General features: G+C 56.5%; 1 protein-coding gene across 1 annotated transcript; it reads left to right on the forward strand.

Annotated features, from left to right (window-relative positions):
• Positions 1-11,098: 11,098 nt before the first annotated feature.
• On the forward strand, positions 11,099-25,880 carry LOC120389386 (methyltransferase-like protein 24). Its single transcript, XM_039511918.1, has 5 exons — positions 11,099-11,656; positions 20,414-20,512; positions 21,292-21,434; positions 23,222-23,453; positions 24,490-25,880. The coding sequence occupies exons 1-5, from the start codon at positions 11,099-11,101 to the stop codon at positions 24,805-24,807; spliced, it is 1,350 nt and encodes a 449-aa protein (XP_039367852.1). The 3' UTR covers positions 24,808-25,880.
• Positions 25,881-26,372: the final 492 nt, after the last annotated feature.

Raw genomic sequence — 26,372 nt, forward strand, 5'->3', positions numbered from 1 at the left:
CATTCTGTACATCTGCTGTGGTTTGTGATGTGCAAATTCCGCATGGTTTCATTGGGTTTCGGTTGCCTTTTTTATGACAACGACGACGACTTTATTTTTATTTTTATTATTATTAATAATAATTTTTTTTGGCAGGACACACCCAAAGATCCAAATTTGTATAAAAAAAAAAAGGAAGAAAAAGATTTAAAAACAACAACACACCCTCTTTGTGGGGAAGGGGGGGTTGCTTGGTGGGGGGACTTCGGGGGAGGGGGGGGTTGCGGGGCCAGGCTGAAGGAGTTGTCTGAGTTCTTGTTTGCCACTTGTGTGCTACACCAGTATTCCTTCCTCCATGCTTTTCCCAGCTGCGCCTGTGATGAGCTCAGGGTGTGTGTGTGTGTGTGTGCACGCGTGGGTGGGTGACTTTTTATTTTTGCCCTCTCTTTATCCTGCCCCACCCCTCCCTTTCCCAGGGTTTGGAAACTATGTACAGCTTTGTGGATTGTGCAAAAAAACAAAAAAACAAAACAAAAAAAATGCCCTCCTGTGTTGTCCGTTACTGATCTAACCTGCAGTGCTTGTATGAACTAGACCAGAAATCTGGTCCCTTTCAGGCGCCGGGGCGCCTGCTCTGAGCATCCGTTCATTAAAGACCATGAGCTCCTCCTGCTTTATGATTTCTTTGAAAAGGCCCCTTGAGTCCATACCCCTCGCTCACCCCAAAAGTCCCTTTCGCTTTCCCACTCGACTGGTCTTTTTGTGTATTTAGGAAGGAATTTTTAATAGGCACTTTTTTATATTAAAAGAAACCTATATATTGAGTGATGAGGCTTCTTCTTTTTGCTTCTGTGAAGGGTTGGAGAGGATGATGGGGGGGGGTTAATGGAGTCTGTCTCCCCGCCCTCCCCCCATCCCCCGGTGGTGCAAGGGGGTTCTGGAGCTCTGCAATGGATTAGCTGGTATGGCGTGAGATGCTGTGATTATGCATTAGCTGGGGGGTTGGGTGTTGGCGGGGGAGGGGGATGGGTGTTGCTTACGAGGCTAGATCCGGAGCTAATGGGAGTTTAAAGCTGCCTGCTGGAAATAACCAGTATCCTGAGTGACAGGCAGCAGCCAAGTGAATGTGATTCACGGTGCAGGGCTTTGCATGCAGCCCTGTCAGTATTGGGATTTGCACTGCCAGCCTCTGAGGGGATGTCTGCCATGCAGCTGGGCGTGGGCCTCCCAGCCCGGAGAGACAGACGTGTGCTAGCCTGCTTAAAATAGCAGCGTGGACCAGGGAGTGAGGGGGGACTGGCCCGGCCTCCACCGTGTTATTTTTAGCAGGCTAGCTCGAGCCCTGCTAGTGCGAGTCTCTGTGTGGACGTCTGCGAGGAGCCTTTTCCCAGCCACGGGTGCAACCATCCTGGTGTTGGTGGGACCCGGGCATTTTTACCAGTCTGTGTTCAGCAAAGCTTAGAGGACCCAGGGTGGCACTAAACTTGCACAGGGAAACCAGGCTGAAATCTAGCTTGGACGAGGCCTGAGTGAGCCTGGAACAGCCTCTTCCAGGGCAGGGCTTTAGGAGATCGGCCTTTCCCCTCCGACGCGGAAGGAGAAAGCAGCCAAGCCAGGTTTCAGCCTAGCACTGAAAAAATCAAGTAGCAAATGGAACTCGGCAAAGAGCTCCGGGGCTCCCCTCTGCAAGGCGAAAGCTGCCTCTTTATGGCAGATGCATTGCTGGAGGGAACGTGGAACCCACGAGGAGCGTCGGCTGCACCAAAGGGCTGAAGCAGGACTTAACGCGGTGCATAGATCTTGTGGGACTTGAGCGGTGCCTGTGCCTGCAGCTGGGGCTGAATTCCTTGCTTCTTACCAGGCCTGGCTTTGCAAACATGCCACAGGCAGGGAGAAGGCGCCTGCTCTTTATCTGCTAAATGGCTTCTGCTTTGTCTCTTTCCTCATCTCCCCTGTTGTGTGTCCTTTCAAATCCTCCCTGTTCTAAGAGGGGGTTTGGTGCTGGCTCAGTGCAAGCAGGGACAGATGTCAGGATCCGAGGGGGGCGGCTGGGTGCTGCTGGATTCCTGCGTCCAAAGTCTTGGGCAGGGGGGGACCCACTGCAGGGTGGATGAGCAGAAATGGGAGAGTCGGGGCTCAGCTGGGACCATGGCGGAGCTGCAGCAGGAAAGGCCAGAGATGCATGTTAGGAGGCAGGTGCCAGCGAGCGTGTTTACAGATGGGCTGGGTTGCCAGTGCTCCTGGTAGCTGGCGTTTTTCTTAAAGCCCTGGCTCTCAGCGTCACGAATCTCGGCTTCTATTGGGGAGGAAAGTACGTTGCTAGTTGTGGTGCAGGGAAAAGCTTGAACATGTGATGCTCTGAGACGGGGAGGTGAAGAAAACAAACCCCCAAGTCTAATTGATTTAAAAGACCTCATGATTTTTAACTCGATCTCATAATTTGATAGGGGGAGGGGGGGGCTGATTTTGAATGCTTGAGGTTGACCATGCAAGATGTAGGGGGAAGAGTGGCAAGATGCCCAGAGCCTCTGTTCCTTACAAGCAGGGCTGGATGTGACTAGGGGCCTGGGAGACAGGCTGCAATCCCAGGAGCTCTGCTCCGGAGAACGGCCTGATTCAGCGAAGGGCTGCGAAAACTGCTTTCGTTTTTGGTGATAGCATCCAGGTGGCCGGCTGGGACCAGATTCCTGCCTTTGGACGGGCGCCGGTCAGGAGCAGCTCTGCTAAAGCCCTGACCCTGCTGTGGAAGCGGGAGAAGCAGGTTCCAGGAGGGAGAAGGGGAGACAGACAGCAGTGGACGGAGCCATCAGAGAGAGGTGACAGCTTGGACAGGGAAGGAGGTGATGGGTGAGACGCGTCTCCCGGCAGAGCCTTGCACTTCCAGCCTGGTGCATTATAATGCATCACCCATCATAGCAAGGGGCACAGTGAGCAGGAGTGGCAGACAGGCTTAGGGGCTATTGGGGCAGGGAGCCTGGCCTACTGGGTTTTAGTCCCAGCTCATCCTGTGTGACCTTGGGGTGAATCACCTCCAGCCGCCCTTGGATTTCCTGACTGGGAAATGGGCATAATCAGGAGCTGAAGTACTGGGGGAGGTAAATGTTGGGCGTCTGCTGTGGCCCCACTGGCCATGGTATCACCCTGAGCGGCTCTGCCTTGGCACTACATTGCCCCTTCTTCCTTGGCGGCTGCTGCCTCCTTCTCGCGTTCAGCCTGCCTGCTAATGAGGAGTAACAGGGTGGAATCAAGAGAAGGAAAACGTAGCCTGCAAAACCCAGGGCCTAGCAGTGAGGGAGGGGCCCGGTAGGGAGCAGAACAAGCTCCTAGGGGAAGAGGAGAAAGCCACATCGCTTGGGACTTTTCAAGCTAGCTGGGAGAATATAGAGCTATAGACGAATCCTGCACTGGCACGGAGGCTATTACGGGGCCTAATTGCTCTTTGCTGTATCTGACATCTGTGTTATCCAGACCCTGACTAAACTCATGAGTTGGAGCAGCAGTGAAATAGGCAACAGTGTTGGCGGCAAGTTGTGATGTTTCAGAGTCAACACCTCATTCGGATGAATGGGGAAATCCAAACCTCTCCCAGCTATTCTTCCATATTGTCTATCTACAGGTGTAGAGACACAGCCCTCCATCGGGGCCCATTGGAAGCGCTTCCTCTGCGACCATAAGAGCTGGAAATGGAGGGATTTAAGGCAGAATGAAAGGTTAAATGCTAACAAAATGGATAGGGCCAATGGAGAAGAACTGGAGCTGTGAGCCTTGGGAATAGGAAAGCCCCACTCTTCACCTTCAGTGCCCACTGATACTGCAACACCAGATTCTTTAGCAATTGCAAAGTGTTTTAAGATCTTCAGCTGGAAGGTGGCTTGGAGGTTAAAAGTGTTGTTGTTATTATTGTACCTCCTATTTGTCCGATACCCAAAAACGAGGGGCATAGGAGAGCGACTGCTGCAGCAGGACGATGGGCTACAGCTGCTGCAGGGGGTGGCTTCGGTCCAGTAGCACAAATCACGTTGTTCTGTGGCATCTCCAGCCCGGAATGCACTTATCACCACAGAAGCTGGGCATAGCTGGGTGCTTCCTGACGCAGCACAGCTGATGTAAATCGGGTGCAGTAATAGAGGTGAGGCAGCAGATTTGGGGGCTAGAGAAGGGCTGGCCCTGGTAATGAGCAATGTGATGAGGGATGGCAGGGAAGGAGGAGGCGGCCCATGGGTGGAGTGCAGAAGGCAGAGGTGGCTTTCATGGGGACTCTGCACTGAGCAGGAGGCAAGGCTTGGGGAGAACGGGTTAGGAAAGGAGGTTTTTGTGGCTGTGGGGAAGAGTCTGACAAGAAGAGGAACGGATGTGCCCTGCTCCCCTGTTAACGGCAAAACTCCCATTGAGCGCAGTGAAAGCGGCCCTGCTACGTGTGATTCCACTGAGCACTTCTTGAACGAGAGGGTGCGCGCTGGTGTCCAGATGATTTCAGTGGGCACTCAGCCCCCTGGGGCAGCAGGGCCCTGGGCCCAGCTGGACTGAGCCCCGGGGTCTGGATTTGAGCGCTGGGCACGAAGCCCTGGAAGCAGAGATTCTGTGTCCGCCAGCCAGGGAGCACATCCTGGGACAAGCTCCCCCTCCGCGGAGCAGCGGCTGGCGGAGCGCTAGGCAGCAGGCCCGGCCTGCCCTTGCTCAATGTGACCGTGGCCCCTTGAACATGATTGATCAGCACGCTGCCGGCTCCCCTCCCAGCCCGCCTCTCGCTCAAGGCTGCGGGGAGCAGGAATCAGAGCCGGCGCTCTTTCTCCTGGCCATGGCGCCGCGCCCTTTGCCGTCCTTCGGTGTCAGGGAGGGAGCCGGGCCCCCTAGCACGCCGGCCGAAGGGGGCTCTCCATGCCACAGCGACGGGGTGCTTGACAGCTAGCTCAGCTTCGCTCGGCTCCCCGCCAGCAACGGCAGGGGGAGAGTGCATCGACTTGGGGCTGCAGACAGGTTAAGAGAGAGAGAGACGGATGGGAAAAGCGCCAGTGCCATCAAGGGAGCCCGGCACGCAAGTTCCAGGAACGGGAAGCTAAACCGGCCACTGCTGGCCGGGAGGGAGGGAGGGAGCCAGCCTTGGGGCCTGTGGGCAAAGCGCGCCAGCTACCTGTGGGTGGGAAGAGGTTAGCAAGATCCGCAGGGTCATGGCTACTGCAGCTAAGTGCTTTTTGCATTGTTGGGGGGGGAGGGGGGGAAGGAAGGAGGTTGCCATGGAGAAAAACACATGATCCAGACTGATGGACGAGGGGGGAGTGAGATCTGCCGTAGCAAATATGAGAGGCTTGAAAGGCATCTGCACAGTGCCAGGAGAGAATAGCGGGTAGGGGGGCGGGGGTTGGACTCTCCGATGCAAACCCCACTTCCCCTTTTTTGGGCGAGTGCTAAACCAGCCGCCTCGGCGTCTCCAGCCCCCCCTCTTTGTCTCTGACCCCTGCACACACACACACACACACCAAGGGAAAGGACACCCTCCCCCACGTCGCTTCTGAAGGCAAAAGAACCTCCCAAGTTCCTGCCTTCCCTCCTGTGCCATCACGGCCAAATCAAACAAGAGCCTGGAAACAAATCAGAACACCGCCTCCCCCCGCTCGCCCACCCGCCCGAGCCACCTGCCAATCTGCCACTTCTGAGCGTGACCCGGTGGTGCCTGATTTAAAGGGCCAGCGCCCCTATTTTCACAGGGCCTAGGCAGACAGATGCGGAGTGGCATTTAAAGGGCCACAGGCCCTGATTGATATCGGCCTGCCGGGAGGGGCTGTGTTTGCAGTGAGCGAAGGGGATGGGCCCAGGAGGAAGTGCTGTGGGGCTTTTCAGAAGGATTGAGTGGGACTTGGCATCCGGTGCCTGCTGCCCTCACATTCGCCTCCTCCCCATCGGCAAACTGCTCCCCTGCCAGCAGGGCAAACGGAATGGGCCGGTGGGGCCCGAGACAGGCCGTTCGCTGCTACATGGCAGGATATGCAGCGGCTTGGAAAGGTTCAGCATGGGGGGGCCACAGGCTTCCAGCCAGAACTGCAACATGCACAGCCTAGGGAAGACAGCACCCATTCCAGCCAGCTGCTCCAGGGCCTCACACTCCTTCACCGCGGGTCCCCGTAGCAGTGCTCTGGAAATGCATTTCCCCTGATGCACCAGCCAGGAGAGGCTGCTCTATGGTGACTGCCGCTGCCAGGGGCGGCTGCCAAACAAGCCTTTTCCAGGTCACAGCACAGCCGGCGTGGCTGCAGGTGCCCAGAGGCCCGAGTAACAAGGGCGGAGGGTTTGCAGGCGCTCTCAAGAGATTGATGTCTCCATAGCAGCCACCCCACGGTTGGCTTATACAGAATGAAGGCTTGGGACCGGATTTGCTTATTGCAAAAGGACCCGGCAGGCCTTAAAGTTCACCCCTCCTGCCCGCATGCTGCTGAGGGAGTGATGCAAGGTTCAGGTATCGCTTACGTCCCACTACATCCTGCCTGGGCCTTGTCTACGTGGATCCAGCTCTTGGAAGGACTCGGGCGCCAGCAAGGAGATCAGGGGTGCAGGCTGAAGAGATCATGCTCCTGGGGGGGCCAATGGCTTCAGCCAAGCTTTGCGGGGTGTCACTTATGTCCAGGTGATTGGGTGGGAGGAGTTTAAAGGCCCCCCCTCCGTAGCACCAATACCCATGACCCCTCCCTGTTCAGATGAGGGCAGAGCATTACTCCTGCACTAGGAAGCGGCAGGATGCTTGGCAAGGTGGGACTCAGCAGGGCTTGGCTGAGGATGGCTGGAGGTCTCCGAGCCAGAGGAGGGCACATCAGCAATGTGTCTCGGAAAAATACCCCCGAGCTTCCTTGAACTCCCATCACTGGGCAACCCCCCAGCCCAGCCATCCCGCCCGGCTAGTGTATGACGTGGCAGCTGCCAGGCCGCCGGCCCGGCCCCTTGCCACCCCCTTGCCCTGAGGCCAGCGGCTGGAATTGGCCTGCGCACGGCGCTGTGGGGAGCCAGGCGCCACCCAGCGAGGCTGGCGAGGAAGAAGAGCAGGGCCGTTGCCTGGCAACAACTCAGCTGTCTGTTGACCTAGAAGGAGCCGCTCACTCTTGATACAGCTGGTGTTTACACGGCGCCAAGGCTCTGCCTTCGCCTTCGCATGGAGCTAGCGCAAGGCCCCGGCCTCTCCCCCACCCCCGAGAGCCACTTGCAAAAGGCAGAGACAAAAGAGAGAAAGCACAGAGCGGGAGGCAAAGTCAGCTACACACACACGTGTGCACACGCACACGCACACACAGCTTGGCAGGGGTGAGGCTGCCTGAGCCCCGATGCCATTGCTAGCTGTGCACTGCCCAGCCCCGCCTTGATGCCAGCAACCTCCCGAAAGGGGCTGGTGGCCCTTAGCCCCTGCTGAGGTCGGTGGGCGTGACTGAGGCTGAGGGACTGGCACAGCCAGCGGGCGAGGCCCTGGGGAGAGAGGAATGACTAGTCACTAGAGTCAGACTGGGGCGCTCACTGCTAGCGCTTAGCACCACATAGTGAATGGTTTTGTCTTTCAAAGTACATAGTGAATGTTAACAGATGACTCCTCCCCCTGAGAAGTGGCTAAGTGTCGTTAACCCCCCATCTTACTGATGAGGAAACTGAGGCCCGGGGGGGGGGGGTGGAAGGAACTTGCCAAGGCTGCACAGTGAGTCAGTGTCAGGATTAGAACTCAGGCATTCCTGGCCCCCAGCCCTATGCTCGCACTGCTTCACTCCACAGCTCCCTGTTTATACCCCTGAATCAGGGTGTATTGCTTGTAGCAGGGGAGGGCTAGCTCAGTGGTTTGAGCATTGGTCTGCTAAACCCAGGGCTGTGAGTTCAATTCTGGAAGAAAAACAACACTGTGAGGGACAGTACTTGGTCCTGCTAGTGCAGGCAGGGGACTGGACTCCATGACCTTTAAGGTCCTTTCCAGCTCTATGAGATAGGTATAGCTCTGTATACAGGCCCCACTGCATCATTGCTGTGCACTAGTGTAAAAAGGATACAAAATGCTATAGCATTCTGAACTGGTAGCATTTTCACACTCACCTTGCATTGGTGTAAAGGACTGCACAAGTGAATTGGGCCCTGGTGTCTAATTGTGAACATGTTTAAAAAGACCACAGATCCCACCCTGATTTACTGCCTACCTGAAGGCCCCGGTGTAAGGTTACCCCTTCTGCCCTCATATAGAGTTCTGCACTATAAGTGTTAAGGTTAAGTTATAATTTCTATTCAGATCGCTCTTTTCGATCACTCAATTATCTCAAGAAAAGCATTCCTTTTGCACTGAAAAGGCCTATGCTTGGTCTCAAGATTATTCTTTTTTATTATTTTTCCAAAGTTTCAGACAAATTAATTCAGATTTACCTTAGTTACTAGTGTATGGTTGGGGGGGGGGGGGGAATCCTTCCAATGCACCAGTGAATAATTTTGCATTCAGGTACCAGGAGCGAGAGACTGATTCTAGGCACTGCAAATTTGGCTTGTTGTGCAGATCTCACTGAGATCTGAGACTCGAGTCAAGTTTGAAGACACTTGCTATTGTAGTTTTGAAGTGACGAGCATTTAAAAGGACCAGCTTCACAGCTGCACAGCAGAATTTTTCCAACTTTAAACGTTTTCAAACGCCTGATCTGATTTTCTTGAACCACAGCTTGATTTTTAAGACTCGGTTAAAAACTGCATGCGCTAGTAACGTGGCTGAGGAAAAAGCTTTTCCGATTGGTTTGATTGCTATGTTTTTTATCAGCGTAATCCAGCCTCTCCTATCAGCACAGCTCCTAGATGTGTGTAGTTGATTACAAAGTTTTGCCAGCAGAGGCTACTTGAAAATGACTTTAGATTTCTTGGGGGGGGGGGGGGGGCTGAAATAATCACATTTAGTTGATTAATTAATTGTAATAGCATGTGCCTATCAAACATGATTTACATCGATTATAGATCTCTATTATCAGAAATGATTCCAGATTCAAGCCGGTGTTATGTTGACTTCTTTGAAAAATGTCTGCCCCCAGCCATACAAACCTACAGTCTGACAGCAAAATGTGCTTCAGGTGTTACGGCAGCACAAGGGAGGAAAGGTGGTATCTCAGGTAGCTTAGAGGCCCAAATCAAGATCGGGCCCCATTGCACTAGGGGCTGTTCATGGTAACAGTCACTCCTGGTCCCCCAAAGCCTACAATCTATAAATAGACCAGAGAAAGGGCAAGTGGCTTGTCTGAAGTCAAACAGCAGAGTTAACATTTGAAGCCAGGGAGTGTGGGTCTCAAACACTGCTCTGCAATAGTCTTTAGCACTAGCAGGCTCCAACCTACCATCCTGAGCTGGGCTAAGGGCTGTCAGAATAAGGAGCTGATCTCAGACAGCAGACCCCCAGTCCTGGGAGCTGATTGGCAAAATTCTGGGGGCCTTGATTGGTCCACGGCCCCTATTTAAACCCAGCACAGGAAGAGGAAGCTGTCTATGGCAGTGGGATTCACTTTGCCTTGGACTGTGTGTTCCCTGCTCCTCTGGCTTGACTTCCTGGCATCCTGGCCTGATGCTGGTTATTAATCTGTGGTTCTGCTCTTGAGTTTGTCTCCTGGTCACCTGAGCCTTCCTGCCTCCTGACACTCGAGTCTGGCTTGGACTCTGACCTCCTGGTATCTGACCTGGCCTGACTCCTGCTTTGACCACTAGGTCAGACTGCCCATGTCCCCTCGTGACACCAGGTCTCTTGACTCCCAGTGCAGCGGTCTCTCTGTTAGACCGCACCGCCTCTCCATAAGGCAAGGGACCATGTAGAGCAAATGACCCTCTTCAGGTTAGCTCTGCTCTCAGCAGGATCCGTGGGAGATGGCAGACTTCTCCAGAGCATGGCCAGGGCTTTGGGAAGGCCTGGTGCAGACGCAGTGCGGTGCTCAGATACCGCGGTGATGGACCCATCGGAAACCCAGCTACATTCGGTAACAGTGTGAGCTATATCGAGGGTGAGCATTGTACAGTACGGGCTGGGCCCTTCAGGAGATGGCTGGGGGGAGGCACAGCCAGCTAATTGGCCATGACCGGGCTAGGCGTGGCGACGCACTGTCCCTGGCATAGGCTGCGCACACAGAGCTGTCCTGGGAAATCTGGGTCCTTGGCAAATCCATACAAGTGCCACCCCGTTGCTGCAAGGCCCAAAGTTTAGTCTATAACCCCACCTGGGCCCCGCTGCCCCGCCCTGCCCCCTGTGGGAGAGGCCCATCCCCACTGGAGGGGGAGAGAACACGGGGAGGGGGCGCCCGATAGCCCAGACACCCCACAAGGCGGCATTTCTATGTGTCCCTGCTGGGGTGGGAGCCCCATGAGCCAAGGGCCTCCTGCAGCTGCCGCTTTGGCAGCATTCCTGGATCCAGGGCCCAGTGGGGTCTGGACAGAGATGGATGGGGACAATAGGGTCCAGGCATGGTGTGGGCAATATATGCTATTGGGCTATGAAATTATGGCCCGGACCATCCTGGCTTTGCCTGGTCACCATCTAGCCTGGATGTGGGAGAGCATGGAGCTGGGTAAGCCCATGGATGGGTTGGGTTTGGGCACATGGGTGGGCGCAGAATGGACATGCAGGGCATGGGAGCATCTGGGCACATGGCACAGGCATGGAATGGATCCGCAGGGCACGGGAGGGTTTGGGCACATGGCCCGGGCGTGGCATGGATCTGCAGGGCACGGGAGCGTTTGGGCAGGTGGCCCGGGCATGGCATGGATCCACAGGGCATGGGTGGGTTTGGGCACGTGGCCTGGGCGTGGCATGGATCTGCAGGGCATGGGAGGGTTTGGGCACATGGCCCGGGTGTGGCATGGATCCGCAGGGCACGGGAGCATTTGGGCACGTGGCCCGGGCGTGGCATGGATCTGCAGGGCACGGGAGCATTTGGGCACGTGGCCCGGGCATGGCATGAATCCACAGGGCACGGGTGGGTTTGGGCACGTGGCCAGGGTGCAGTATGGCGCTGGACACGCAGGGCACGGACCCCATGGCGGGCTTTGGGCCCAGCATGGTGGGCACAGGGAAGTTTGGGCACGTGGCCCGGGCGTGGCATGGATTCACAGGGCACGGGTGGGTTTGGGCACGTGGCCCGGGCGTGGCATGGATCCGCAGGGCACGGGTGGGTTTGGGCACGTGGCCTGGGCGTGGCACGGACCCCACGGCTGGCTTGGGGCCCAGCGCGGCGGGCACGGGGGAGTTTGGGCAGTGTCCGAGCAGGTCCGGTCCGGGTCCCGGAGCTCGCCGCGGGCTCCGGCGGAGGCAGGGTCGCGGCGGGGCCTGGGATCCCGAGCCCAGGAATGCAGCCGCCGGGCGGGGAGCGGGGGCTGCGCTGCCCCTCCCCAGCCGCCCCTCCTCCGGGGCCGGTCCCGGCCGGGGCTGCAGGTGGAGGAGCCGGCGGCTGCGGCGGGAGCCATGGGAGGTGGCTCGGCTCTGCGGCTGCTGCTGCTGGGCTGCTGGGTGCTGAGCCTGGGGCAGATCCTGCTGCGCTGCGGCCGCCCGGGCGACGGGCCGGGGCCCTTCACCATCATCACCATCCGCGGGGGGCCCGCCCCGGGCAGCGCCGCCCCCCGCCACGAGGGGACGGGAGCCCCGGCCCGGGGGCGCAGCCCGGGCTCCCTGCAGCGCTACCAGGACGAGAACGAGAACCTCGGCCAGCCCGTAAGGAACCGGAGCCCCCCCTGCCCCGCTTCCCCCCTGCGCTCTGCCCGGCAGCCCCTCTCCGGGGTGCCCGGCTCCCTCCCCAGCCAAGTACCGAACTCCGGCTAACCACCCCCTGGTAGAACTCCGGGCTCCCCTCCCCTCCCTCGCTGGCTTTTCCTTCCTCCCTCCCTTCCCTTGATCGCAACGAGCCCTTCTCCTCCCTTCCCCTCCCCGGCACCCTCTGCACTGGGCCCCCTTGAGGAGGTGGGGGGGGGAGACTGCCTGGTTTGGGGGTCGGGGGGTTGCCCTTTCCCCACTAAATCTCCTTCTCTTCTCTCCCTTTGCCTGCTGCTTCTGATGAACGGGATTCAGGGAGACTCGGGCCGAAGGGGCACGTAAGGAACCCGGGGAAGTGGCTGCATTGATGTCTGGAAGGGCCCAAGTAGGGAGACCCGATGTCCCGATTGTATAGGGACAGGCCCAATTTTTGGATCTTTTTCTTATATAGGCTCCTATTACCCCCCACCCCACCCCTGTCTGGTCACCCTAGGCCCAAGCCAAAAGGAGTCAGAGGGCGATGAACGTCCAGCCCCAGGGAGGAGGTTTGTCCAGGGCTGGGCACTGCTCCAGTGACCCTATGGGTTGGCAGCCTTTGCTACTGGTTAATGAGCAGTCGTGAGATTAACCAGCCCAGCCTGGATTCCATACGCCAGTGATCTACTGGCATCTCCCTGGGGATTGCGGGGGGGCCCTGCCCCTCTGTATTATGGCTTTTTTCCCCTCTACTTGGGAGGTGGGTTTAACATGGGGGCAGCCCCCTACTCGTGCAAAGAAGGGTTTGCATGTTCGCCATCAGACTCCTTCCCGAAAAGTGCTGCTCGTTCAGTAAGGTTTGCTGGATGGGAGCCAGGGTGGAGCTTTGCCCATGCGCTGAAATCTTGGCTGGCATTGCAGCCTGCAGGAGCGAACCTCCAGGGTGGAGAGACGTGTTCGGTGCTGTTGTAGTTGCCTTCATGAGGGGTGTCTGTGAACTGTCCTGGTTTGTTGCAATGCCTCCGTCTGCTGAGATTAGGAGCTTTGCTTCCTATTGTAACGTGCAGCTTCTTTATAAGGAGGCTTGTCAGGTTTGCTGCTGGGATTCTGGCTGGGGGGTGGGTAGAGCCAGAGGGGTGACTGCAGGTTTTCCATGAGTCTAACTTTTCGATTCCCTTGGGAACGAAGAAGGAATTTGCCTCCCCCCTGCTTCTCCAGGAATCCCACCCCCTCCACCCTAGAGTGACCAGCCTGATCCCTGTACAGCGGGGAAGGCTGAGAAAAGTTACAGAAGCCCACAAATTGCCCCTAAGGGGAGAAGGGCTCTGAAAGAGGAGTTCCAGCGGGCTCATCAGGGTGGAAATTCACGGGATCACTGCAGGGAGGGCAGAGTTGAAGCGACACAGCTGTCCTGACGCATCCCCCGTCCGCCTGGTCCATGCACCGATCCGCAGGCATCATGTACGCGCACACACAACCTCACAGTGAGTGACGCCTTGCAGCTCTGTTCCTCACATCCAGGAAACCTCTCCCGGAGACCCAGGCAGCGCTGTTCCACGCAGGACAGACGTGCTGTCACAATCCTCTGTTGAAGAGAGTGAGACAGCACTGTTATTACACACACACACACACGAGTCTCGATCAATCACAGTCCCCTATTAAGGGCCCCTGGGCAGCCAGTCTTCTTACACGCAGGGTCCCCCGTTAACAGGGCTAGTCATGGCAGCTATACACACACATAGGCAGCCACTGGTGGCAGGGGCCCCGGTGGGAGCAGAGGGATGAACAGGGAGGTTGCTGTGACTGGAAGGTTGGGGGAGGCTTTTTGTGTGGGTTTTGCAGCCTCTCCATCTGACTGTTCTTGTCTGCGTCATCCAGACATCTAAAACCACCAGCCGTGTCTGTACCAGTGCAGGCGGAGAGCTTCAGGCTAAGTATCCGCGGGTTCAGACTGGTACTGTGTCAACTGCGGCAGAAAGGGGATGGATGGGTTTCCGCTGGTGAAGTGACTGCCTCACCCCACAGCCCCGGCACTAGATGTGATGCCAGTTGAAGGCTTTTATTAAAGATTCCGGTTAAACAAAGCAAGGGAGATTAGACATAAAACCGCATTAAAGCTGCAGACGAGGGCCGACTTCTGCATCAGGGAAGGAATTTAGCATGGAGGCTGCTGTGCCCTAAGAGACACTGCTGTGCCTAGGTGTTACAACCTGTCTGAACATGCTCTTCTGAGACGTTGCACACCCTGGGTACAGGAGAGTGAGTGATAGATACACAAATCCACAATCCCGTAGGACTTTGCAGCTGTCTCTGTGCCACACCTGGGCAACTCAGCACTTTTCAGCAACAGTGGGGATAGAATTCAACTCCTCCTGCTCCTAAAGCCCACTATGATTGGTTCTAAAGGAGAATCTTCATTAGTTGTTACCAGTATAGAGTCCATGACACCCGATGCGTGTTTCTAATTTCAGCCAGAAGAGGGCAGTGAGGAACAAACATGATAGCCAGTTCGTTATGTGTAATCCTAATAGATGCTGGCTGAGATTTTCAAAGCTGCCTCGGAGTTCTGGCCACCCGATTCTCATTAAAATTACTGGCTTTGAAAATCACAGTCATTACTCCTACCTAGCCATCCTTTGAAGTTACCACGTATAATCACCTGGCATGTGCTAGATCAGACCTGTGATCCACCAGATCTGGCACCTTGATTCAACAGCAGATGTGGCCTGAAAGGTTTTGAGATTTTCCTTCCCTTCTCACTGATTTCACTGGGAGTGTTGCCTGAGTGAGGTCAAAGTAGGAAGTTAGCGATGGATTTCAGGATCGGCTCATTCTCCAGAGCTTTCCAGCTGAGGATCAAAATGCCCTGTGCCAACAGCCTGGAGAATTCCCATTCCTGTTTTATGGATGGGGAAACTGAGGCACAGAGAGGGAGTGGGGAAATACCTGGTCCACAGATGGGCATTGACTGAATCTCCTGACAGCCAGACCACTGCTTGTAGCCATGACACCATCCGGCCCCTGTTACTAGCCATAAAGCTGTCCTCCTTGTGCACCCCCCTCTGAAGTCTTTGACTCTGTCACCCCCTGTGGCAGCGCTTCCTGTGGGCTGAGTGTGTGTTGCTAGCGGAAGCCTTTCCCTTTGTTTGTTTTTAAATCTCCCAACCAGAATGGCTTCCCAGCGAGATTTTCAGAGAGGAGGAAGTGTCCCGGTATCTGGGAGGGAGTTCCTGAGAGATGGCGCGATGTCGTGACCTCTCCTGAGCCTTCTGACTGATAGGCTAGGGGCCATGTGCACACGGGGGTGCATGCGCCTCTGTAAATTACACGGGGACAACATCAGGTTTTTCCAACCCTCGTGCTGCGCGCAGCACCCTTCCCACATTGCAAGGGGGAGAATTGTCCCTGCAGCTGCAATGCCAAACCTCCCCTGCTTTTCCCAGGGGTTCACCCATCCCCAGCAGCACACGCTTCTCACTAATGCCAGAGTGCCACACCCAGGAGCCCCAAAACCTTGGCCTCAGGACTGGAGGCTGGCAGCCAGGCCTCCCAGCTCTGATTGAGGGGGGCGTGGGAGGGTGTTAGGAGGTACCTGCTTCCCCCGTAGAAACTGGGCTAAGGCCCAGCAAACTCATTTCACGTACCAGTGAAGAGGACAGTGACATTCACTCACTACTGCCTTTGGCTGGAATTGAACCAGCAACTTCCATGGCCTATTACTGTTCCTCTGAGCCATTTAAGCCCCTTCCTGCTCTGACTTTGACGGGATATTAAGCAATCACAGCCCGGTGCCCTTTGAACGAATGGGGGCCGAATTGCCAAAGCCCTGCCTCGCTTTGTAAACGCGCAAGCACCCTTTGCCTGCGTGTGCACCCTGGGCATCTGGTTTGCAAGAGCAGATGAGCATGTGTGCCAAGGTAGTGATGGTGGTGGAGGGAGGAGCGGGTTGCAGTCGCTCTGATGCTGCATTTGGCACTGCTCATCCTTTGTGTGGGGCTTCAGAAACGTGGCCCTCGCTGTCATGTTTTGAGCATGTGGGGGAGGGAAACCAAAAGCCGACCCAGCTAGGGGCAGCTTGCAAAGGTCTCCACTCTCCAGTAATTTTGAAAGCTGTTTTGGAGACGGGAGGAGCTGAGATCAGCAAAGCATGGGGAAAGGAGAGCCAGAGAATCAAAGCAAAGGTTGTTTTATGTAGGGGGCAGGGGGTGGGATTTACTTGCTGTGTGTGTTGCTCAGTGTTGTCCACAACAACTGTCTAAAACAAAATCCAGGCACTAGAACTGATAGGGAGGGAAGCAGTCAGGACACCTGGGTTCTATTCCTGGCTTTAGGCAGGAGTGTGATTTGGAGATTCGAGTAGGGGAGTGGTGGGAGTCGGGTTCCTGAGTTTTTGTCCTGGCTCTGGGAGGGAGCGTGATGTAGTGAGGAGATGAGCGGACTGGCATTCTGTTCTTCTTGGCTCTGGGGCGGATGGGACCCAAAGGGGCTTCGAATCAGGGCTTGTGTGTGTAGCAGAGGGGCCTGCGTGTGTTGCTGCGTGGTGGCGCCCGGCCGGGCTGACTCCAGGGTACGGCCCTGCCAGGCTGTAGGCAGTGACTCCCGCTGAACTGAACGCCACGCAGCCTGTCTCGCCAGCAGAAGCCAGGGACATCTGGGAGCGGGTAGGCGAAAGTGACATGTCAGTGGGCAGTCAGGGCCCTGCCACGGTACTGGTAAATATCCTCCTGGCTTTGATTCCAGGCAGCCTTGGCAGGACCTAGCCCGAGGTAGGAAGGAGTGAAGAATGCGTGGGTGATGGAGGGGCTGGGGGGTGAGTGGGGAGAGGGGCCTCAGTGAATCCTCAGAGAGGGGAGAGCAGAGCTCTTCAGCTGGGGGGCACTCATTCATTTTCCATGGGCCCAGATTGCCGGAGTTATCAGCGGTGGCAGAAGCTCTGCGCTTCCTGGCTCTGCGCGGAATGCAGGCTCCTAGGGGAAGGGATTAAGGGGATTATATTATTATTTGTTATCGCGGAGGGGGGAGAAAAAAGAAGAAACCTCCCTCGCTGGGAATTCGGCCTAATCAGAGTGGAGATTAGCCTCTCCCCCCCGCCCAGTTCATTTGGCAGCCTGGGTCGGCTCCAGCGGGCAGCGCGGGCTGTCCAGCCTCCAGCACCCTCCTTCTGGCTGGAAGGGAGAGGTTCCAGCAGGCGTGATGGGTCCCCACTCGCTCGCCCTCGCATCTCCTGCTCTTTGATCCCACACGCTGCTGATCTTGGCTGGGCCCAGCCCCTTTGTGTCTAGGATAATTAAGAGGAGATATTAGCACCATGAATCACAGCCCCCTCCCCTCCCAATAGGGGACCCGGGTCCCATCCTGCCCCTCATGCCTGTGAACTGCACGGGACGCAGGGAGCTCGCAGGCTTCAGCTGGGTCCAGAAGTAGCTGCGGTTCCAGGCCAGATCTCTGCTGCTGCTCCCTCCCCTCATCAGTCCCCCAAGCGGTGCCCCCACCTCCACCTCCGCTACCTCCCCCCATCAGCCCCCAGTGGTGTCCCCACCTCTCCTCTGCTACCCCCCCCATCAGCCCTCAGCAGTGCTCCCATTCCCCCACCACCTCCCCCCATCAGCCCCCTGCGGTGCCCCCACCCCCACCTCTGCTACCTCCCCATCAGCCGCCAGCGGTGCCCCCACCTCTCCTCTGCTATCTCCCCACATCAACCCCCACCTCACCTCCGCTACCTTCCCCATCAGCCCCAGTGGTGCCCCCATCCCCACCTCCACTACCTCCCCAGCAGAGCCCCCACCCACCAACTCTCCTCCATCACCTCCCCCCATCAGCCCCACCAGTTCCCCTCACCTCTCCACTCTCTTACCCCTGAGCATTCAGCCTCTCCTCCACCACCCCACCAGTACCCACCTCTCTCCCAGTCCCTCCCCACCAGTACCCCACCCCCTATCCCCCGCACCTTGCCACCTCACACCTCCTTACCACCACCAGCCCCTCACCACCGCTCCCCCCAGGCCTCTCCATACATGCCACCCCCCACCATTCACCACCTCCCTTGTTCCCGCCTCTGTCTCCATGGCCCCCAAGGGGTAGGGTCTGCAGATTGGTGTCACCCCTAAGCATTGGGGAACATGTGGGTGATGAGGCCAAGAATGTGGCAGCTCCAGGAGGGGAGGCAGGGTCGCCCGGGGGGGGCAAGTGGGTCAATTTTCCCCGGGCCCCACAGGGGCCCCGCGAGCCCTGGCCTGGCAGTGGTCTGGGTCTTCAGTGGCATTTCGGCGGCAGGAGGCCCTTCAGTGCTGCCGAAGACGCAGAGCGACTGAAGGGCCCCCCGCCGCCGAAGACCCAGACCGCCGCCGGGGGAGTACAAGCGCTGCAGCTCCCCCGCTTTGCCCTAGGCCCCCTGAATCCTCTGGGCGGCCCTGAGGGGAGGACCTTGGGCTAGGCTGGGGTAGTTTAGCTAGGATACATATGTGCTGGTCCAGTGTCCCCTGTGCCTCATGGCAGCGGGCCGCAGTGCAGGAGGGGTTTGGCTCGCCCTGGATTTAAAGGTTTCAGGTGTTAGTCTGTATCAGCAAAAACAACGAGGAGCCCTCGGGGCACCTTAGAGACTAACAAATGTAAAGCTTATGCCCAAATGAATGTGTTCGTCTCTAAGGTGCCGCAAGGACTCCTCATTGTTTCCCCTGGATTTAAAGGCATCTGTGCAAGCCCTGGGAGGCCTGGCTGGGTCGGGTGTTGTGTAGGTGCACAGGGAGCAGGCAGTGAAAACCCAGCCATGGGCTCTGAGTGTGAGGAGGACGCCGGCCCCCGTGTGAGGCGGGCCAGGGAGGCGGTTGTCACAGAGCCATCGTGAAGACCAGCTTTTCGTTTCATAAAGCCCTGACCTGCTGAGGCTCCACCACTTTGTCTCCCCGCTCTGAGCTCTGATCCTGCTGCGGGAACGGGGCCCGGCAGGGAGCTGGCTCTGCTGATCCTAGCTGTGCAGAGGGAGGCTGGGCCAGCCTGTGAGCTGGAGGAAGCTTCCCTGGGACGTGGGGCCCTAGATGGTCATTAGTTTGCTTATGCTTAAGGCTGGCTCTGGCCATAATTAACGACCTGCCGGTCCAGGAGCTGCAGCAGGAGGCTCTGGGCTGTTTGCAGGCCTATTGCTGATCGTGGTGATAAGGCAGAGCAGATACAGAGCCATTTTCCTGCTGTAGCTGACTTTCCCTTTGTACTCAAAGCCTCCTGCCTGCGCCAAGGGGCCTTTGTCTCCCACGTTGCCCCTTCTCCACCCATGCTGGAAGGGAGGGAGTTTCTGTTTCCTCCTCCTGATCCACATTACTGGGAACTGTCCGTGTAGTGTCTCGTTCAGGAGACAGCATTCCCTAGGAGTTAGAACACAGGGTCAAGCGCTGGGACTACTGGGGTCTGTGCTGGGATCTGCCACTGACTTGCAAAGTGGCCTTGGACAAGTTACTCCCCCTCTCTGTGCCTCAGTTTCTCCACTTGGAAAATGGTGATAATGGGACCTCGCTGGCGCTGGGGGTGGGGGGGGAGCGAGTTGTGAGACATGGTTAAGTAGTGTTTGTAAAGAGCATGGCACCCCTCAGGTGAGAGGCACTAGAAATGCAAAGTCTCCTGCATTAGCTGGTCAGCCCTTCAGCCCCTTTTTGCCTCAGCAGCTCTGGGGAGACAGAGCCGACAGGAGCTCACCAGTGCAGTGGGGGACCCTGGTCAGCGGCAGCAATGCTTCCTGACACTCCACCCCCCTCCTCTTCTCCAGTGTGGATCGGTTCCTGATGGTGCTGGTACTGCTGTTAACTCCACAGCTGAAACTGCAGGGAGAATTTTAGGCAGGCAAAGTGCAATTACCTGCGTTGGAATATGGCCAGGACACTGGGCTTAGCACCCCTACTCTGTGAAATGTGTCGGAAGAGCTTATAGTGGCTAGGAGCGATCAGGGCCTCAGGTTCACACCTCAGTCAAAAGAAATTTCCACTCCAGCAGCACAGTGCCGGGTCATTGGGTTCAGGCCTGACTCAGAGGAGAAAGCACCCCCTAATGCTTTACCTACTCATTGCGCCCTGCAGCATGGCGCCCCCTAGCACTGCGCTGGGGCATTGGGGTCAGGCCTGACTCAGAGGAGAGAGCGCCCCCTAATGCATTACCTACCCATTGCTCCCTGCAGCACGGCGCCCCCTAGCACTCCGCCGGGGCATTGGGGTCAGGCCTGACTCAGAGGAGAGAGCGCCCCCTAATGCTTTACCTACCCATTGCTCCCTGCAGCACGGCGCCCCCTAGCACTGCGCTGGGGCATTGGGGTCAGGCCTGACTCAGAGGAGAGAGCGCCCCCTAATGCTTTACCTACCCATTGCTCCCTGCAGCACGGCGCCCCCTAGCACTGCGCTGGGGCATTGGGGCCAGCAGTGGCTGGGAGGAGAGGAGCACTGAGGCACACGGCTCCCTGCAGCACCTGCGCTGTCCTTAGAAGTTTCCCATCCAAGTGCTGCCCAGCCCCGCGGAGCTGATAAAAGCACAGCCTGGAGCGCTAGCACTGCAGCCAAGGACGTCCCCTGGCTGTTCAGGCACTGGGGTGCTGCCATGCTGAGCCTGTGTTTCTGGGTTATTAAACCCTTCAGTGCCTTGGCAGGTTCCTCCGCCACGTCAGAATCCTTTTAGACACTCAGGGGCCGAGGCTGGTTCATTTCCCAGCGTGCCCCAGCGCTCCCAGCGCTTGACTCACTGCGCATTTTATCTCCGTGACCTTAGAAAACCCAGCAGGAGGTGGCCCTGCAGCCCTGGGCCGATGGCAGCAAGTCCCTCCAAAGTGAAGCCGAGCGGTTCCTTACGTACATCAGCACCCCCCAGGTAGGTCACACAGCATGGCTCCCCCTCCCCACGCCAGCCCCCAGCTACACAACATGGCCCAGAGGTGGGTATAAGAGCTCTGGGGGGCACCCCGCCTGGGAGGGAGCCTGGATTCCAGCTGGATAAGACTTGCCTGGAGAGGCAGTGACCTTCATTTGGGGTTCTGCCTCTCCCCTGATTACTCCCCCACCCATCCTCCGGTGGCTGCTCTGCTCTCTCCTCTTCTGCCCTCATTGCTGGCACCCACCTCTCGCATATCAGAGGAGCGGCCTGGTGGTTTGCAGAAGGGCAGGATCTGGGGGTGATAAAATCCCAGTCCCTGACCAGTGCTGTAGAAAGCTCCTTGGGGTCTGTGGTGGAGACGAGACAGCCACGCAGAGTCCCATCCCTTGGGGGCCATGATGGCATGGGGAGGTCTCTAGATAGGAAGGAGGCCCAGGGCAGGGGGAAAGGGGACATTTCTGTGGGGCCATTAGGGATCGGGAGGGCAAGGGGCATTGGTGGACCTGGGCTGGAGGATCCTGAGCTGAAGTGAGCTCTCCTGGAGAGGGATGGTGCTGGCTTGTTGACATGGAAGCGAAGAGCCATATGGTGCAGGAGGAGAACTGCCTCGTACACTGGCTGATGAGAACTGGCCACCACTGGGCTCAGGCAGGGGATGGCTGCTGAGCCGTGATGCAAACAGAGCTTCCAAGGGCCAAGCACCTCCCAAGCCCCGGGTTATGAACCCAATCCAGTCCCCAGCTAAAGGGCTGATTTGGTTCTCCCTTCTCCTTCAGCTGCCCTGCTCCCGAGCTCTGAGCCAGGCTGGGCTCCAGGATTTCACAGCCAGCACTGCCGGGGCATGGCGAGTTTGCCTAGATCACATGCCCACTGGGTCGCTGAAGCTGCAGCAGGAGAGGTGCCTGGTTTATACCTTCAGGTGAGCACCGTGGACGGGCACCCGAAATTTGGAGGGACAGAGGCAGGGAGAGCTGCTGAGGAAGGATGGATTCGGGGGATCGGGACTGATACTTACTCGACAGGAGGGCTGTCATTGTCTTTTGGATTTTGATTTTTTCAATGACATTTTTCATGGAAAATTCAAATTTCATCCAGACAAAACTCTTTGTTTTTTTCCAGCCGACACTTTTCACTGTTTGAAAACTGTCATCCAAGTTCTGAAAAAAACAGTAAAAAATGTTCAGAATGGGTTCTCGGGGGTTTGGGGCTGCTTTTTCCAACCAGTTCTGCTGTGTGACCTCATGTCCTTCCATCAGGTATAATCCTGGGACCTTCAGGACGGAGGCCTCCTGAGCAAACCTTCCGTCTTAGGGTGTGTTTTCTAGACTGAAGTGCTGGTTAAAAGCAATAGTTTTATGAGCCCTAGCCAGCACAGGTCCCTGGCATCACAGAACAGGGACAGCACAGCTGGCAGTCAGGCCAGCTCCCCCGTACATGCTACCCACCAATGTGCTCACCCCAGCTCTGGATGGACTCTTCTCTAGGGGTGGGAGAGTCATTGGGTCTCGTTGGCCAGCTCAGCCCCAGCCTGCAGACAGCCAGCAGAAGGGCTGATGGTGGGGGGGATTTTGTGTGTGCTGGAAACTTGCCCATTAGGATTTGCCAGGCCAGATTGGACCGATGGTCACCTAATCCAGCATCCCATCTCCAGTAGTGGCCAGAACCAGAGACATCAGAGGAATGTGCAACTCCCACGATACACACCAAAAAGGATCAGCATCCCATTTCACACAGGCCACCACCTGGCCTGCAGACAGTGACTTTTCAGTTGCTAGTGACATGGGACTGGCCACCAAGAGGTTAATATCGCCACGTCCCATCACCAGTCCTGGGAGCCATCCACTTCCCTGTCTGCGAGTCTGTTACACACGCGTGAGTCAGCTGCTGCGGTGAACACCATCCACTCTTGGGTACATTCTGGCAGCCTGAGTCATGACTAGCCACAGTGACTGGAGCCAAAACCGTGCCCCAAAGGCCTGTGTGAAACTCCGGGCCTCTAACCAGGCTTCGTTCTTGTACTTGCTCAGCTCGGACTGGTTGCAGGTGCAGATGGAGAAGAAGCCGCTCTTAATCCATGTGACAGCTGCTGGCTTGGAGATTCCAGGCCTGCTGGGATCCCTTTTGAGCTGGTCTCTGAGCCTGTGGACTCCAGAACAGAGGTTCTGCACCAGCAGCACACAGACCAGTGTCATGATAGTCGGTGCTCCGGGCTTCCCTTCCCTCCCTTAACTGGGCCCGGGTATAAGCTCTGATATAACCGGTTTTTCCTTTCTCTTGCTCTCCAGTCTGCCCCGATGCTTGGGCTGTAAACCTGGGGCTCAGGGCCGCCAGACCTCCAAGGCACGTTCGAGGTGCGTCACTGCGATATGTGCAGACCAGGGCGGGAGCTGCAGAGAGTCCATATGATCTGATGTCTCCAGCGAATCCCTTTGCTTCTTCAGATCTGTCCCCCTGGCAGTCCCTTTAGCTGCCCTGTTATCAGTGGGCTTCGCAGGGACAGGTTGCATCTGAAAAGCAACCTGAAGGGTAAAGAAAACGTGCCTGCTTGGAACCTCAGCTGCAGGGCTGGATCAAAGTCAGCCAGGGTGTCTTTGCCTCAGTTTGCATAACATTACCCATCACGCTTTGCCTTGCACCCGCATATTCTGCAGGTCAGCCTAACTTTGCAGAGCCTGAAAGTGCCTCTCTCCCTTTCTTCATTTGTAGCATGGTCAAAAGGGGTTTTGAGTTCAGCCAGCGGATGAGCGAAATGCAGTGCCAGGTGCACAGCTTTGGCCTGACCCCCTACAAGCAGACCGACCTCTGGCAGAAAGGACAGGTGCAGCACCATGCGCTGTGGCTGGACTGGCACGAGCGACGCCCAGTCACCTCCTTGCAGAGACGGAGGAGCCCTTCCAAGAGGCTAAATCAGATCATGCAGGACTTTGGCCACAAGAAGGTAATGGCATCTGATAACATCGTCCCCCCTGCCCCATCACTATCCACCCGTTAGATGTCATAGACAGAGAAGCCTAAAGTCCAGTTCCCTCTCTGCATCTCAGGCGGCTAGTTCACGTCTTCCTTGTTGTAAATTCAACCACAAACCAATCTGAGGAAGACACCAAAACTGGAAGGGCAGCGAATATGCGAGAGGACAGAACTGATGTGCAAGGTGACCTGGAGAGGTCAGAGCTAGAATTTTCAAAGGTGTCTAAGAATCCGGCACCCAACTCCCATTGGATTTTAATGGGGTTTGGGAACCCAGCTCCTTTGAAAATTCCATCCTAGAGCAACAGGGCTGCTTCCGTGGATTTCAGTGGAAGTTAGGAGCCTAAATACCTTTGTGGATCTGGGCCTTTGTTCCCAATAAATGCCCCGGCCTGATCCCAGAGAGCGGAAATCCACAGCACAGGGACGAAATAGGGGGAATGCAACCAAAAAGCCCACCCCTGCCACATTTAGCTGAGTTTACTTCCATCTCATCCTCTTGCTACCCACGGGGGTTCCTGGGCTCTCTGGCTGCCATCAGGAAAGCGAAGGGTCCACATGGGAGGCTGTGAGGAGAGGTGCCTACAAGTAGAACTTGCTTTTAAGGGTCATGTGAAGCAGACTGAGCCCCTCTGGTCTAATCCATCCCTCGGCCAGTCCCCAGCTGGAGGGCATCTCCGCTATTGCGAACAGAACTGCACGCGGGGGCTGAGCCGAAGCCAATGGGAGCTTTTCCATTGACTTCACTAGACTTTGGATCAGGCTGCAAACATCAATGGACAGCTCCCGTTCTGCTAACTCCTCGGCTCTCAGAAACAGCCTTAAACAAGGATGTTGGCGGAGCTTGGCTAAGAGCAGTAGGGATCATTTTTTCCCCACTCCCAGGTGTCTCATTTTCAGACTTCTCTTGGCCTGCTGCAGCCTAGTCCCCCTCCCGTGATGGCGCCAGTCCCTGGGCAGCGCAGACTAGAGGAGCTGAGTTTGCTTGTTCTTTCTCCCTGGGATAGATCGACGTGTTGGAGGCAGACTTGGCCAGCGCCGAGTGGAAGATTTTGGAGAGTATCCTTGTGGATGGCACCGTGGCTGCAGTGCACCAGCTGATCCTCGCCATCCACCTCCACTGGCCCGGCTTTGAGGTCAGTGGGAGCGAGGCAGCCGTGGTGCGGTACTGGTACAGCCTGCTGAAGGCACTAGAGGCCAGAGGGTTTCGCCTGTTCCATAGCTTCAAAGACCTGCAGAAGCCACAGCTCTTCCTGCACAAAGAACTCTTCAATGCCAGCAGCTCCTACACCCTGAGCTGGGTCAACACCTACTGGATGTACTGAAAGGGGGCACACCATGGGCATTTGTGAGGGTGGGGCTGGGTATTTTCAAACCTGGCTCCTGGCTGAGCTCGGAATGGGTGTGCTTGTTAGGTCCCGGCTGGCCACAACGCACCACGGGCGGAATTTGTATTTCTGCTGCATTCCAGGGACGGGTGAGGCAGCCAAAGGGGTTCTGGAGATGAATCCAGGAAACGCTGACAGAGGTCTAAGGCCTGTGACTCTGACAGCAAAAGCCACTCAGATGGACGCTTCAACGGGGACTGAAAACCAGCTTAAGAGACTCAAAGGTGCCGAGGTTCCAAATACCTCCTCCCACAAGACCATCTAACCACTGCTCTGGCCTTGAGCACATGTAAGAGCCTGAGTGTCCAGCTCACGTCCTTCCTGATGACGCAAGGAGCGTGCCGGGGCACCGAGACCTGGCAGCCCAGACGATAAGAAGCCGAGCTGATGGCTCGTGGGAGAAGGTACAGCAATGCTTCTGGCTGCTGTTTGCATTGGCCCCCCACTTCCAAAAGCCACCGAAACGGCCACAGCAGACCTGGGAAGGAAGTTGCCAGTGCTCTGTTGTTGGGGGAGCCATTCTAACCGGGATGCATCAACGAGTGCGTTTGCCAAATGGAAGCAATAGTTGCGGGGACCGGCAGCCTGTTGGCCTGATGCTGTTAAGATCAGCTGAGATTTTCAGAGGAGGCTAAAGGAGGCTGGTGCCCAGTTCACACTTGGATTCAGTTAGACCTGGACACCTAACTCCTGTTGGCACCTTTCAGACTTCCAGCCAACGTCTATATTGAACGACACAGATTGTTCCACGAAGGCTCATCTGACCCTGGGAGCACTGCTGCACCCACATGCTGTCTACAAAGTGGGCTGGAGATCCCACGAGAGCTGGCTCTCTCTTCAGACACCAGCTCCTACCACTTGGGTTAGGCTGTCCTGACGCCTTGCCCGTCTCATTGTATTTCAACTCATCTATTTCTGTCCAGAACCAGGGAGTGCAAATTTGTAAATGACTTTTAAAAACAAGGTTGGGAAAAGGCCATTCACATTTTTGGAATCGCCAAAGTAAAGTTCAAGTTTGAATTTTGGGCGAAGGTTTGGGTCCATTTGCGTCCAATTATTTTGCTTCACCCCTCCCGAGGCTCCGACCACTAGCACCGAATGGTGCTATCAAATGTCATTAGAGCTGGTTCTGCCCACATCCTTTCTTGGTGGACAGCACTATTTTCTTTAGTCTTCTATTTACACTCTATTGCTCTTGGGGTTTTTTTTGCAACTGCAAACTCTGCTGGAGTGCACAAAACCCTTTAGATCTCGGCTGGCAGTAGAGATATGCCTAATCATAGTCATTATCTGGTAGCAGGTAATGGGCATCTTTCCCATGTTAATTTCAGAACAGAATGGATGAGAGCAGGGCACTTCTGGGAAGGGAGCATGCTCCTGGCCTCCCCTGCGGTGGGAATTCACTGCATTTGTCCCAGGAAGTTGTGTACAGCTTTGTGCTCTGACTTTCCTGCTGCCCTAGCAGGCCCCGCAGTCATGTCAGTATTAAATACATGAGGATT

Source organism: Mauremys reevesii, linkage group 23 (assembly GCF_016161935.1).
Source record: "Mauremys reevesii isolate NIE-2019 linkage group 23, ASM1616193v1, whole genome shotgun sequence".
NCBI classification, from domain to species: Eukaryota; Metazoa; Chordata; order Testudines; family Geoemydidae; genus Mauremys; species Mauremys reevesii.

What these genes read in the sequence shown, in the direction of transcription:
- LOC120389386 (XM_039511918.1), top strand. Translation starts at nt 11,099, where the DNA reads ATGGATCCGCAGGGCACGGGTGGGTTTGGGCACGTGGCCTGGGCGTGG. An exon ending in ACGAGAACCTCGGCCAGCCC is followed by an intron (nt 11,657 to 20,413) that starts GTAAGGAACCGG and finishes CCGTGACCTTAG; the next exon opens with AAAACCCAGCAGGAGGTGGC. An exon ending in CGTACATCAGCACCCCCCAG is followed by an intron (nt 20,513 to 21,291) that starts GTAGGTCACACA and finishes CTTCTCCTTCAG; the next exon opens with CTGCCCTGCTCCCGAGCTCT.